The following is a 15,796-nucleotide window of genomic DNA, read 5'->3' on the forward strand; positions in this document are numbered from 1 at the left end:
TTTAATTAAGTGGAAACAGCCCAAATGTCCATCAAATGATGAACAGATAAACAAAATGTGGCATATCCAGACAATAGAATATTATTCAGCCATAAAAAGAATGAAGTACTGATTTATACTTTAATGTGGATAAGCCCAGAAAACATTATGCTAAGTAAAAAAAAAAGCCAGATACAAAAGAATATATACTGTATGATCCCACTGATATGAAATGCCCAGAAAAGGCAAATCCATAGAGACAGAAAGTAAGTTAGTGGTCGCCAGGACCTAGGGGAAAGGGAGGAATGGCTGCTAATGGGTCCAGGGTTTCTTTTGAGGGTGATGGAAATGTTCCAGAATTAGATCATTGTTATGGTTGCACAACTTGTGAATATACTGAAAACCACTGAACTGGACACTTCAAAAGGGCGAATTTTATGGCGTATGAATTTTATGGCTATTGTTATAAAGAAAGCTGTTATAATTTTTAATTAATTACAATTTAAAATTCAGTTCCTCAGTTGTACTAGTCACACTTCAAGTGCTCAACAGCCACATATAGTGGTGGCTACCATATTGGACAATGGAAATAGAACATATCCATCACTATAGAAAGTTCTTTTGGACAGAATGGGGACCTGGCCAAATGTCTCTGAAAAGGGAGGGATTCCATCTTACTTCAGATGACGCTAGCCCAGATATAGCAGAGAGCCAGCATCCTTTGGGATGATGCTTCATCTTTTCACACCAACCCTCCATTCCTTCCTGGTTAACTAGCCTCCCACTTCTGGGCCTTAGGACAGTCTGAGTGGTTTGGAAATAGAGCACCAGAGAACTCAAAAGAAACCTTCACATCTTCTCCAAATTTCCCGATTCAGTGCCAGCCACGTTTTGGGGCCTCTGCTGATGATATACATGGGCACACACTACCAATACGGGCTCAGTGGAACAGGTGGGTTCCCCATCTCCCTATAAAAGCTGGTTGTTCAGAAATTCAAACATTTTTTTCATAGGACCATTCTTTTAAATGGTATATTTCTGGACCAGTAAGCCAAAGTTCTATTTAATGTACAATTTATCTATCCAAATACTCAGATTCACTTTTATTTATTCAGCACATGGTAAGTTTAAGCTGTTGCCACTGATAGGGTTCAGTGGGCTGGCACAGAATCACAGAAATCTACAGAGCCTGAGAGGTCCTTTTGGTCACTGGTTCAATTTTCCTGACTCTGAGTAGAATTCTGGACTAAAATATCAAAATCAGAGGGGGGGCATGGGTGGTTTCTATTTTTTCCTTCATACTTTTCTCTATACACAAACTATCAGTAAAGCAAGTATTAATGGCAGATTCATAAGAAATGATCATTAAGAACTCAGATTGGTGGGTGGTGACAGGTGGGGGAGGGGACCCTCCCATTTCTAAGGCCCTAACCGATCAAGAGCCATGCGGCCTCTGTTAGACGGCATTTTTCATCCCTTCCCACCCAGGGGTTGGGAGGGCTGTTCCCCTCCATCACTGACCTGCTTTCGGAACTTCATCCAAGTACAGGTGATGGGCTGGGTGCCTGCCACTTTACCAAACAGCTCCACAGACTCTCCCGCGCGCACCTTTTGGTCTTCGGGAAACTGGATGATCTGAGGGGGCATGGCTGGGAGGGGACAAGTGACAAAGTGAGCAATGAAGAGGGAGCTTCAGACAGACTGACCTCACTCAGTGCTGCTGTCCACGCTGGTCTGTTCCTCTCATCTTCCAGAGCCTTCAGGGCAACACTGAGGACAGTGGCCGCTGCTCCAGAATGTCTGCGCTGATGGACCCTGCTAGCTCTCTTCATTTCTTCATTTTGATTCTTCAGAAGTGGCCCACACAATTTACATGGCATAATTCTCCATCTGTCAATTGCTCTGGAATTTGCATCTTACCCTAAATGTTTGAATCTACCTCCTAACTCCTTTATTAATTAAGCAGCACCTTGCTTTCTAATCATCAGGTTACCCTGGCTGACAGGTTCAATATGGTTCATGTCCTCAAATATCTTTCACTGGGAAACAGACAAGGGCTCTATGTGACAAGGACAGACAGAACAGAGTATTAAGATAGCGTAAAGTGGATCACCGCCTTAAGGGCAGTGTGGGGGGCAGAGAGCGAGGCAGAATTTCACAGAAGGGATGGGAAAGTCTCTAGTACTGCATGATGCCACATGATGTCCCTACAGCGAGGGACACTATAAGGGGAGTAGGAAAAAAGACAAGTAGTGGAAAAGGGTAGGGGATGAGGCTGTGCAGAGGCTCTTGGGGAAAATTTGGCCTGAATAACACAGAGCTTGAATCAAGGAGGGCCATGGTCTTTTGGGATCTCATACCAGTGGTCAATCTAGCAGGACAAAAGAAAAACCCCTCATGGCAGAGGACTCTTGCCCCCAAATGCTGCTGGTGACCAATTACCTGCCTTCGGAGGTGTCTTGGGGGCAGGTTTCTTTTTCACAGTTGCATCACCTGAAACAAAGAAGTTCACAGGTTATTTTGTTAATCCTGGCTTTTCACAAAGCTCCTAAATCCTAGGAGCCTTGCCCACTGGTCCTCTGCCAGACAGAGCTCTCACCTGAGTGTGGTTTTCAGGATATCTTGCACTCCTACACAGATGACCTTGTGACTGAATGAATATCAGTTCTCAGGGGGCCTCTGGAGGGTCTCTGGAGCCTCCATTGAGATAAAAACTAAAAAACGCTTGATTCTCCATTGTCCATTTCAACAATGATAACCCCACACTCACTAACTATTCTCTTACCTTAATGTCAGGAAACTCAGAAAGGAAATTATGTCAGACAAACCACCTAAAATCAGCCTTTGGTGTGGATCCAAGGGTCTCAGGCTTCCTTTGGATCACAGACTTGGACTAGTGGCTTTCATTTTTTTTTTTTTTTAATGTTTGTTGAATGGATCCATGAATGAATGAACAAATGAATGAACAACCAACAGTCTCTTCCATTCCTACCCTATTCCTTCCACTTTCTCCAAATAATTCAAAAAAGGAAAATGACGCAAATAGACCAATTTCACAGCAAAAACTTACTCATTTGGCTAAATAACAATATGATGAATATGCAAAAATATCCTCAGCTATCTTCATGGCTTATTTTCATCTTTTTTGAAGTCTTTAATCAAAACCTATCTATCCAGGTGGAATGAAAATCTATGCACACACAAATATCTGCATGTGAATGTTTACAGTGGCTTTATTTGTAATTGCCAAAAGCTAGAATTTATCCACTTGCTCCTCACTGTAGAACGGATGAACTTTGGTATATTCATACAATGAAATGCTACTTATCAATAAAGAAGGAACAAACAACTGATACACAGATGAGTCTCAATGATTCGTCTTTCTCTTTCACTAAGAGAAACCAGACTCAAAAGGCTACGAATATATAATTCTATTTATATGCCTTGTTCTAGACAAGGCAAAACTATAGAGACAGAGAACAGATCAGTAGTGGTGGGTGGGGGCAGGGGTTGACCATTAAGGGGCACAAAGACATGTTATAAGGTGGTGGAACCATATCCTGATTATGGCAATAGTTATATGACTATGTGCGTTTGTTAAGATTCACAGAACTGTGCACTAGAAAGGGTGAATTTTACTGTATAGAAATTGTACCTTAATACAAAAATGGGAGTCACTTAACCAATGAGATCTTCCCTAACCACTCTATACCAAATACCAACCCCCTGTCCTCAGCACTCATCACCATTACCCCACTTTATTATCCCCCCCCGCCGACCCATGGCACTGAACAACCATAAAACAAACCATTTACTTGTTTATTTATTGTCTCCCTTCCTCTATCCATTAAGTATAAGGATTGTGAAGGCAGGGACTTTTTCTTTTTTGTTCACTGCTGTATACCCAATGTGCCTGGAACATAGTAGGCACTTGGTAACTATTTATTGAGTGAATGAGTGGAGGTAATGTTAGTAATGTTAGCAATCACTCCTCCACAAAGCTTCACCTTTGCAAGGTTACAGAGAAGAAGCAATATGTCCTGGCTTGGGCACTGCTGTCTGCCCATAGGCAAATTATATAATGGTGTGGATTATCAGCTGTGCCTCTGTAAAATGGGGAGAGGGCTGCTACCTGAGAAGCTGAGAACTGCACAAGGACTGTGTAAGCAGGTGATCTCAGATCACAGAGCTGATGGCTACTCGTTATGAGGTTAAGCCCAGGGTGAGGCCTGCTTCCACCAAATTCACCCTGGCTTGTCACCATTATTGATTCATCTGTCCATCTCAAGAAACTTATTGAGGGCCTGCTATTTGCCAGGCAAAGGCCAGTCAGTACACACTACTAACGTGTGCACCAAGAAGAAAATCAAACAAATGTAAGAAATCAGAGCTTGTCTTCAAGGGTTTAAATGTCAAGGCATGTGATCCACAGGAAAGCCTTTTTTTTTTTTTCCCCCATCATAAAGGACATTGATGGGACAACTGGCAGAATTTACGTAAGTTTAATAAATTAGATGATAGTATTATATCAGTGTTAATTTCATGTTTGATGATCAAGCTGTGGTGAGACTGTCCTTGTGGTTTTTTATTAAAATAATGTTTATTTTATTTATTTTTGAGAGAGAAAGAGAGAGAGAGAGGGAGAGACAAGCAGGAGAGGGGCAGAGACAGAGGGAGAGAGAGAATCCCAAGCAGGCTCCATGCTTTCAGTGCAGAGCTTAATGCAGGCCTAATCCCACGACCATGAGATCATGACCTGAGCTGAAATTAAGAGTTAGACACTCAACTGATGGAGCCACCCACGCACCCTGAGACTGTCCTTGTTTTTAGGAAATATACACTGAAGTATTTGGATATAGAAGATATAGAAGATATCCTAGATACAATTTACTTTCAAACTACTCATAAAAATTATATATACACAGGTGTACATATGTGTATATGTGTGTGTGGAGAGGTAGGGGGGAGAGAGGGAAAAAGCGAGGGAGAGAAAATACAACACAAAACAATCATAGTAAAATGTTAATATTTGAGGAATCAGTGAACGGTTTACAAGAATCATTTGTACTATTTTTGTAACTTTTCTTTAAGTCAGAAATTACTTCAAAATAAAAGTTAAATAGAAAGTTTTTTTAAAAAAGTTTTACCCAGGGGGCACCTAACTGGCTCAGTCCATAGAGCATGCAACTCTTGATCTAGGAGTGGTGAGTTAAGCCCCACACTGGGAGTATAGCCTACTTAAAAAAAAAGAAAAAAAGTTTTATCCTTCCAACATGATGCAGTTGCTCAAATGAAGGAGTGCAGTGTGGGCTGAGGAGATGGTTAGGAAGCACTCAGTGGTGGGACACAGAATGGATCTGAGGGCCTGAGAACATCTGAACTGGAGAAAGAAGGGCCCCATGGCTCAGGAACAGAGAGGGGTTCAGAGTTGAGGGTCAGGGTGTTTGGTGGAGGTTGTCCAGAGTGTAAGACTAGGATTAGAGAACAGTGGTGTGAAGGTAGTGTGACAATTTAAAGAAAACAAAAAATTCAGTCACAGCAGTCACGTTTCAAGTGCTCGACAGCCACACATGGTTCGTGGCTACCATATTGCACAGACACAGAACATCACTGCCATCACAGTGCTGGTCTAGAATCCCAAGTTTGAGAGTTAGGTCTTTGTCCTGACTGAACAGGGAGTCCTCACACAAACGGCAGTTGGGTTGGGCTCAGGGACCCCTGGAGGTCTCTCCACCTCCTGGGGGACAAGGCTATCCAATTAGGAAGCTACTGCCATCCTTTGGGAAGGAAATGATCAAGGTCCAGCCTTGGTAAAGGCAGTCGCAAAGTAAATACAAGTAGGAGACAGAAGAAAGTTAAAACAATTTAGGGGCTGAAAAAGAGGGAGGTACAAAGATTCCTTAGAGATTTCTGGCTTGGATAAATGGGGAAAATTAAAGTGACAGAATACGAAATTAGGAAGGGAAAGATGAGGCATTTGGTTTGGTCCAAGTGAATATGGCAGACGAAAGAATTTAACCCGCTTGTAGGCTAGATGCCCAGGATCAGAATTCTAGAGAGAGGTTGGTGGAGATTGGAAGTACAAGACTCCAGAATCAAACATGCAATCATAATGGAAACTGTGAGGATGGTTCAGTTCCTTGGGGGCAAGAATGCAGTCAAAGATGAGAAGGGGCCAGGGTCTGATCCCAGGTGATGCCCATGGTGAGGAGCTGGGAATTAGGAGAGGACTATGGACCCCGACAGATGGAAGGACTGTCACTGCAAGCAAGGGTGGAGAAGAATAGGCACTGGGAACTAGACTTCAGGTATGATCAGCACTGAGTGATGGGTAAGGTTTGAGAGGACAGGTGCCATGAGACAGTGGGGTCAGAAGTCACTCCAGAGGAAATTCTCAAGGAAACAGGTAGGGAGTCAGCTAATCTGATAAGAATTCTGGAGTTGAAGGGATAAAGACAAACAGGGTGATGGAAGAGGGAATGTCAATCAAGCAAGGTTTCTTCCCAGGTGAGAGAAGAGTACAGGTTTGAAAGCAGAAGGCTAGGAGTCAGTGGAGAGGGGGAGCCCCAAGATGGAACAGCATGGGAAAGACAAACCTCTTGGAAGTGAGTACCAGATGGGCTATGGAACAGCCATGACAGGTCAAGCCACGAAGCCCCTGCCCCTCTTCATCTAGGGCTGCTGGGAAGGGAGAGGCACAACTGGGAGAGGCCCGCAAGGGAAGATAAGGGCTTCTACGAGAGCCAGTGTCTGACCTCCCATGGAGAACAAAAGCCACCTGTTCAGGGTTGCTTTGTGGAGCTGCCGTTATCCCCCCAAATTTATATGTTGAAATTCGAGCTTCCCAGCACCTCAGAATATGACCATATTTGGAGATAGGGCCTTTAAAGAGGTAATTAAATTATGGTGAAGCCATGGGGCGGGGGTCCTAATTCAACCCGCCTGGTGTCCTTATAAGAAGAGAAAATGTGGACACACAGAAACACCAGGGATACATGCACAGAGACGAGGCCACGTGAGGACAGTGAGAAAGTGCCCATCTGCAAACCAAGGAGAGAGGCCTCCGAAGAAACCAACCTGCCAACATGCTGAACTTGGACTTCCAGCCTCCAGAACTGTGAGACAACATACTTCTGTTGTTTAAGCCACCAAGTCTATGATACTTTGTTGTGCAGCCACAGCAGACTAGAGCAGCTGTGGATGGGCTCTGGAGGCCAGTAAGGAGCTTGATAGCCCCAGGAATGGCTGGCCAAGAGCTAGTAAGGAGGATGGCAGTTAGCATACCATGAAATCTGATGACTCCAATGTCCCACTCTTTACTAACCTTGGCAGCCCTAGTAAACCTAGAAGTAGGGTCCCAACTAGTACCTGTCTTCCTCTGTCACGGTTAAATGGATTGAGGGCCAAAGTTTCATGTTTGTTCTATAAATTTGCATCTTCTGCTCTTTGAATTGGTTAGCATTTAAAGCTGGTTTAGTTCCTGTTAGTAAAGACAATTTTAAATGTTAATGATGTTCAATATCCTATGCTATACATATTTTATACGAGCCTCTGCTGAAATCCATTAACTGTGTTCGGGGCTTAGAAGAATATATTTAATAGGTTGGAAAGCAGAATCCCCTGATCCTAAAACCTGGTTTCTCACAGTGAGCTGGGCTCAGTGCATGCAGTGTCTAACCCACGATCTCATTGTCCTTTTTCCCCCTGGGTTCCTTCCCCAACCACATACAAGCAGGGCACCTCACATTGTTTCCATGCCATGAAAAAGGAGATAGATTCCCATAAAAGCCAGGTGATTTGTGAGGCTCATAACACCAGGTGGGGCCAAGTTAGACACAGGAACCACGCCTCCTGATGTCTGGTGTGGCTGCCTCTGTAGCAGCTCACTCTCTGTTCCATCCTCATATCCAAGCCCTCAACGCCCTTCTCTGTCCCCCTGCAGGAATGCAGTGGGCACAGGCTCTGGAGCTGGGCTTGGGTTTAAATACTGCCCTGTCGCTCCCTAAGCTGTTGATTTAAAGCATGTTACTTAATGGGGCGCCTGGGTGGCTCAGTGGGTTAGTCATCTGACTTCAGCTCGGGTCATGGTCTCGCAGTTCCATGAGCTTGAGCCCCATGTTGGGCTATGTGCTGACAGCTCAGAGCCTGGAGCCTGCTTCCGATTCTGTCTCTCTCTCTCTCTCTCTCTCTTTTTGCCCCTCTCCCACTTGCACTCTGTCCCTCTCATAAATAAACATTAAAAGAAAAGTAGGTTACTTAGCCTTTTGGAGCTTTCGTTTCCTCATCCAAAAAATGTGAAGGGGATAAGTAAAATTTGTTGTAAAGCATTAAGCTACGTTGTAAAGAAGGTAGAGCACAGGGTGCATGCTCTAATACCAGGCCCTCACCCCAGTCGCCCCTCTTCCCCAGATGGATCCCCAGAGGACTTCTCTGTCCACTCTGTCACCTATTTAGTATGCCACCCTGTATCAGCTGAGCTCTGTACCTACATGATATCTCTCATGCTGCTCCTGGAGTTCCTTCTCCCAGTTCAAGTCCTCAGGTAACCCTCTTGCTGGTCCAGATGCTCAAACTCTCAGCTCTCCTTGGGTTACTAACTAGTTTCCTCTTCTCTGGATTCATCCATCTTACCACCTTGTTGTCTTATACTAATGTCAGCCCTTTGTCTCTCATTCCCTCTCCAACACCTTAAACTTTTGCACCACCCATTGTCAAAGAGGAATATTCTAGAAGGAAAATAAAACCCAACTATATTTGCGAATCCCATGGCAGCTACCAACCACACTGTCAGGCTAGGAGGGCAAAACATCCTCCCGCAGCCTGCCACTTGGTCTGTCTCTCAGGGGAGGAGCTCAGTCCCCTCCCCCAGACAGTCGGCCCCAGGACGCACCCCCCTCCTGGCATAGCACTGCTGTCAGGGTACTTTGTTCACTGCTTAGAGTTCCTCTTCTTCTTCTTCCTTTTTAAAGTTTATTTATTTATTTTGAGAGAGACACAGAGAGACAGAGCAAGCAGGGGAGAAGCAGAGACAGTAGGGGACAGAGGATCCCTAGCAGGCTCCCCGTTGGCAGCAGAGACAGCAGAGAGCTCGATGTTGGGCTTGAAACCATGAACTGTGAAATTATGACCTGAGATGAAGTCAGATGCTTAACTGACTGAGCTACCCAGGAGTCTCTACAGTTTCTCTTCTTATCCCTCTCTCTGCCAGCTTTGTTCTACCTGGGGCCCAGACCTCTTTCTCAGCCCATCTATACATCCCACTACCTGACCGTCCCTTCTCCTGGCACATACTGCAAGCCCAGCATGTCTAAAAGTAAATCCAGGATCTTTTCCTCAAACCTGCCGTTTGCCCCTGTTTCTCCCAAGACCCCCTCCCTACCATCCCCAGTCACTAGCATCGGTCAATTCCATTCACTCCATACCTCCTCGGTCTGCCACCTTCCACATCCCCACTGTCACCATTCTAGTCCAAACTACTACCGCTTCAGCCCTGTCCCTGTCCCAATACGGCCATCATTCCAAGGCCATCACTCCACTGTTTAAATGTCTCCAATGGCCACCCACTGCCACTTAACATAAAGTCCAACTCATCTTACAAGGGCATCTGAGATGTGTCCCCAGCTTTTGTCCCATCTTCTTTCTTACTCTTCCCTCTTAGGGAATACCGTCACCCAGGCCCTTGGCGCTCAATGTCAGCTTTTTGCAGAATGGAGTGTGCATTATGAACACCTGGGAAATTCGCTAGAAACATAGTTCCTGGCTGTCCAGGGCATGCTGATGCTGTTGGGCCCTGCGTCACCCTTCAGGAGGGCTGCTCTATCCCCCACACTGAATGCCTTTCCATTTCTGCAGTACCGGCCATTGCCGCTGGCTCTTTGCCGATTCAGGTACCTTCTTCCAGTAGGCCTCACCTCATCCATCACTACTGTCAGCCTGGGTTCCATGCTGCTTGGAGGTGGTTCTTTCTTAGCACTCCTCACAACGCATTACAATGCAGAAACACCTGTCCAACATGCATACCTCACAGTACACTCCCTGGAGACAGGAACAGGGGCCCATTTTTTTCACCTGTTGTACTGCCAGTGCCTAGTGTGGTACTTGACATATGCTTGAAAAGCTATTAAAGGAATGAGTGGATCCCCTGAGGATCTCTGTTAACCTGGGAGTTTCTAAGAACAGTCCACCTCCCCACTCCACCCCTGGGGCTCTGATGCTGAGAGATAAAGCCCTGGGGCTTGAATCCCTCTGCAACTTCCCATTAAAAGCAGATCCTCTTTGCTCTGTCACCAACTAGATCAAAGCCGTTGGGCGCTGCGTCTTCCACTCTAAAGAGGAGACAGGCTGGAAGAGGTGCAGCAGCCCAGTGAAAACATCATGAACAAAGCACTGAACTTGGATGCCTGCTGGGGGAACCTGGGGCAGCGATGGGGAGGCCAGCCTCCCGGCTGTCTGCGCAACCCAGCATTTTGCTTCTGCACCAGGCCTGCCCAAGTCCTGACCTACTCCTGCTGAACCTTCCTGCTGCCCTGAGTGGTGGTGGGGGGAGGGAGCTAGAGGGGAGGAGGTCAGTAGGCACAGGAGTTTCCAGACTGCTCAGTCTGAAAGCACAGGAGTGCCTCTCCCATGAATCAGCAGGGCAGAAGACCTGAGCAAGCTTTTGGGAGATATTTGCCGAGACTAAAGGTAGGCCTCTTAGCGTCAAAAGGGTCTGAGATAATGGAAAGCCAAGGAGAATTAGGGAGGTAGCATGAACAGCCTCGGGTACAGGGAGGTCCCTGGATGTCTGCTTCTCTGGGGACATTTCCCTTTTTAGGTAGTTAACTAAAAATAGACATCAAACCCTTCACAATTCCCAAAATCAGCATTAACTTTCTACCAAAGGCTCCTGAAGGTGACTCAGGCTGGGTGAAGTGTGGAGGAAGCATTCACGCACAGGGCTGTGTCAGAGAAGGGAGGGCGGCTGTGCGGACTTGAGGATGAAAGGTCGAATCCCACCGCCCTGCACTCAGGTAGACTCAGGGCTCTGGGTGACTTGACAAGCCCCCAACACTTCCCTGCCCCTTGCACACACCAGGCCCTTCCAGTATGTCTAATAGACAGACCTATGGAGAAATATTGGTCATATTCCCAGAATTAACATCTCTGGGCAAATTTCGTGAACTCATCTCCTCCTATCAAAGGCTGTCACACGAGAAGATTCCAGAGGAACACTGCTCTCCTTGTTACTGCGAACGCTTATCCCCAAGCCCCTAGGATACAGAATGTGGGGATGGTTGTGAAAGAGGCAGCCTGGCATGGCCAGGATGGCAGTGCCAATGTCCTCTCTGGGGAGGACCCGTCCTCCCACTTAACAGGATCATGGGAGACAACGGAAGAGCTGGGGAAGGAGCTGGAAGCAGCAGTTCAGGGATGGAGGTCACAGGGTCACATGCACAGCAGGGTGGGGGGTGATAATGGGTACTATCACTCCTCATGGACAATATTTTGGTTGAGAGTAACTAGTAGTTGGCACCAGCTTTCAAATTCGTGGAATTCATGGAAGTACCCCAGCTTCTCTTTCAGGGTCCCACATCTTCCAGTGTCAAGCAAGTATTGATGCCAAACCTCCACCTGTCCAGCAATTCCTTCCAGCTCTTTGAATACTACGGTGACTTAACATCCCCCATGACTCCAAGAGAATATTTATTTATTTATTTATTTATTTATTTTTAACGTTTATTTATTTTTGAGACAGAGAGAGACAGAGCATGAACAGGGGAGGAGCAGAGAGAGAGGGAGACACAGAATCTGAAACAGGCTCCAGGCTCTGAGCTGTCAGCACAGAGACCGACGCGGGGCTCGAACTCACGGACCTTGAGATCATGACCTGAGCCGAAGTCGGATGCTTAACCGACCGAGCCACCCAGGCGCCCCTCCAAGAGAATATTTAAAAGAAAGATATGATCCTGAGGGAATCTTCCAGGAAAACTGGATGCTACTTTTGACATCCAAAGATGCTTTCAAGATGATATGACTTTTGGTTTCAGAGAGACACCCATATGGAGGGCCAAGGCAAAGACATCTAAAAGCAAAATCTGGAATGGTCCATCGTGGTGACTGAAGCCAAAGTGACCAATGTCAGGCCAACGCCAGGCAAGGAATACACAGGGGTGTTCTGTCTGCATCGTCCCCAAATCCCACAAGTGCAGTAGAGGCAGGGACCCTTAAAGCATGGGAACTCATGAATCAATGTGAAAAATCACATGCTCATTATGGGCTGGACACTGACATTTCTCAGACAAACAGGCCCTGGTTCCTGTCCTCAAGTTATAAAAGTGACTTCTGCTCATTTACCCGTTTTCAAAACAACATCGGCTCTACAGACTGACAAAGAGGAATCCCTGGCATCGCCTCATCTGTATTTTGTTTTAAGTTTATTTATTTATTTTTGAAAGAGAGACAGAGAGACAGTGGGAAATAGAAAATCTCAAGCAGGCTCCACATTGTCAGCACAGAGCCCGATGTGGGGCTCCAACTCACGAACTAGGAGATCATGACCCAGAGCCACCCAGGTGCCCCTTCATCTGTATTTTCTAAAACCATTTCTTAAACCCCATCAATGCCTCCCTCACAAAAAATTCCATTCAGATACCCTCCAGCTGGAATCCCCTAGAACTGGACCTTCTGGTTAAAGCCTCCTTCTTATAAGGATGTTTCTGCTGCTGTGCAACCCAAGCCACACTTGCTGTAGTGTCAACCCATCACATATTGGATGATATAAGGGGGAGTTAGCTGACCTCACCTGAACAATGTCAGACACACACACACACACACACACACACACACACACACACACACACACAAAAGCATTCCATTGAGCGAACTGCTATCAGAGATGGAAAAATTCTGGGCTCAGTTGGAGTCCCCATCTGACAGGTCTGGAGACGAACGGCTTTGACCAAGGCCATATGTTCAATGAGAGGCAGAACCAAGACTTTTGTCCCTTGCTTTCCAGCCTAGTGCTTTCTGGCTATGTCTTGTGCTGGAGCACTGCCCCAGAGCCAGGCGCAAGAAATGCGCATCTGGACATCCAACAAGGTGCCGCTGCCTCCCCGTGCCTACTCAAATCAGGCGGAGTCTTGGGTGCTTCACCCTGGGCCTCTGCACTTCTTTCTTGCTCTTTCTCCAAAGGTAGGGGATGACCATTCTGAACTGGAGGAGTGGACGAAGTGTTCCAAGAGTGCTGACAGTAAATTCCCATCGAGGGGGGGAAAGGACCATTAAAGGATATCAGGACAATTGACAAAAACTGAATGCAGACCCTGCATTAAATAGTAGTATTGGTTCAATGTTAACTGTCCTGATTTTAGTAACTGCATTGTGGTTATGTTCTTAGGAGATACACAATGACATATTTAGAGGTCAAGGGCATGATGTCTCTAATTTATTCATAAATGGTATCTATATACCTACATGATGCATGGTGAATATATATGAATATATACATAGTGTGCATACATATGTATGAATATCTGATAAACGGTGAATATATCTATATGAATTCATACATAGAGAATGCGAGGACACTGGGAAAAAATGTAAATAATTGGTGGATCTCAGTAATGGGTACATACAAGAGTTCCTTATACTATTCTTGCAACTTTTCTATAAATTTGAAATTATATCAAAATAAAGTTATAAAAAAATGCCTCTTGAGAGGCATACAGCAAACACCGTGACAGGTCTCAGGACCCAGCTGTCACTCTCCTTGTCCCCCCAGCTCTCAGGGCAGCAGACTCCTGCCCTGCCGTGGCCTGGGGGCAGCACTTGCCCAGGCTTGTGTGGACTGCACGAAGTACAGCTCTGAGACCGGCAAGGCACAGTGCTGCAGCAGGAACATGGATCAGGGTTGTCCTCACAGTTCCAGATCTTACCAGCTGTCAGACCCTGGGCAGGACGATCTAGCTCTCTGAGGCTCAGTTTTGCCCATCTGTAAGATGAGAACTACTTGTAGCTCAGTTGAATGAGACCTGCCTGAAGTGATCTGTGACTAAGCGCCTTAGAGGATGCCTGCTGCATGGGGGCTCAGTAGACACTAAGTGAGCACCTGAGTGGGGGGCCTCACAGCATCCCTTCCAGTGGGATCCTCCCTCCAGTGCTCCAGCAATGTCATCATTTCGCTTCAAACCACACTCCTTTCTCCTTCATAACCTGGCCCAGAGTTTCCTTGGTCCCAAGTCACCCCAAACGACCACTCCTCATTCCTGTACTTGGGAGTTAGTGTCAGCAGGTTAGCTTGTACTTCTGTCTGTTTTCTCTCACCCTGCTACCTGGCTTGGCAGATGGAACTGGCTTTTCCCTCATGGTCCCCAGCAGCACTCCCAAGGGCCCTCAGGCCATTGTGTGGACATGTGCCCTCTACTCTTATACCTGACAACTCACACACAGGACTGAACAACACAGCTGGGGGTGGGAAGAGGTCATCCAGGGAGGGATCTGGCTATGATCTGTTTGGCAAGAAAACCACTTGGCCTTCCCTCGATTACTGGCAGGAGAAATGGACTTCCTGGTTAGATTAGGTACTTCCCAGCCCTTGAAAAAAATGAACACATGTTATAGCCAGACAGCTCAGAGACAAGAGAATCAATTGGGCTTTCTCATGGGATCAGAGATGTCTGGGACCAGGGATGGCCATGCTAAGAGAAAAAGGCAAGTTGCAGAGGTGTCCAGGTTACATGCTGTATTTACATAAGTATATGTAAGTGCATAGAGAAAGAATAATTGTGACTATATTTGAGGAGGTGAGTGGAACTGGGGGTAGATGAAAGAGGGCTTTCATGTTGCACCTGGTGTATTTCTATACTGTTTAGAATGTTTTAAAGAAGAATGCATGCATATTTAATTTATGTAATTAATAAATAATACAAATTAGCCCAACAAGTGAGAAAAGGATTGGGGGTACAGCCCTAAAAGACACCTCCTTCATTTCCTATCTCTGAGCAGCTATCTTCTTAGGAGCCTCTGGGAAGGAAGCCCCATGGTGTTCAGGAGGCACCCAGAGAACTCTACAGGTTTCTGAAGGACACGAACACAGGTATGCAAGCAGGTGGAGGGGCCACCAGAACCACCCGGCTAATGTCCTCAGTGCCCAGCGGGTGATGTGTTGGGGTGACGAGAGGTTGGGTGGATGGGCCATTCAAAGTGGTCATTACTGTACACGGAGACACACATTTCCATCCCCTTGGGGGGTAAGACATCTGTCTGTAACTGCAAGACAAAGACTAGAGTAAAATTCCCCTTCCACAGACAAATAGCGTCCTCTGGACTTAATCTAGATATGGATGTATTTGTTTGCTATGGAAAGGGAGACCAGCACTTTCTGCCAGCCCGCCCCTCTCCCTAAGCAGTGCCACTGACTGAGCCCCACTCCCCACTCACTGTGTAGGGGTAAGAACCTTGGCTTCCAGCTCTGCTTCCAGCATCTTGCTCCTTCCTTAAAGAGTAGAGATTGTGGGCTGGTGCCAGAGATACTCTGAGGACCTGGGCATGAGGGCTCCTAAGGCAGTGCCACACTGAACAGAGGCAGTAAGGGAGGCCCCCTCTGTTCCTGAAGACCAACAGTGTGGGCACAGGGTGCTTCTAGGCTTCCAGGCTGACCTACCACACCCTGGAACAGCTTAGAGGCTTGAACAAGTACTGAAGCCTGGATCCTACCTCTGGAGATTCTGATCTAACTAGGCTGGGTTGCCCCAGCAGCAGAGGTTTTAAAAGCTCCACAGGTGTGTCTAATATGCAGCAGGGGTTGAGAGCCACCACCCCAAGTCAGATGATGACAACT

General features: G+C 46.4%; 1 protein-coding gene across 6 annotated transcripts in view; it reads right to left on the reverse strand.

Annotated features, from left to right (window-relative positions):
- The window catches only part of MYLK (myosin light chain kinase), a 279,456-nt gene that overhangs the window by 49,242 nt on the left and 214,418 nt on the right, over window positions 1–15,796 (reverse strand). For all 6 annotated transcript variants that reach the window (XM_060639759.3, XM_060639758.3, XM_060639756.3 and 3 more), the window contains 2 exons: window positions 2,422–2,472; window positions 1,501–1,628 (listed from right to left, as the gene is read on the reverse strand). In XM_060639759.3, coding sequence (XP_060495742.2) covers window positions 1,501–1,628; window positions 2,422–2,472 — 179 coding nt within the window. The remainder of the gene's footprint in view (window positions 1–1,500; window positions 1,629–2,421; window positions 2,473–15,796) is intronic.

Source organism: Panthera onca, chromosome C2 (genome assembly GCF_046562875.1).
Source record: "Panthera onca isolate mPanOnc1 chromosome C2, mPanOnc1 haplotype 2, whole genome shotgun sequence".
In the NCBI taxonomy this organism is placed as follows: Eukaryota; Metazoa; Chordata; class Mammalia; order Carnivora; family Felidae; genus Panthera; species Panthera onca.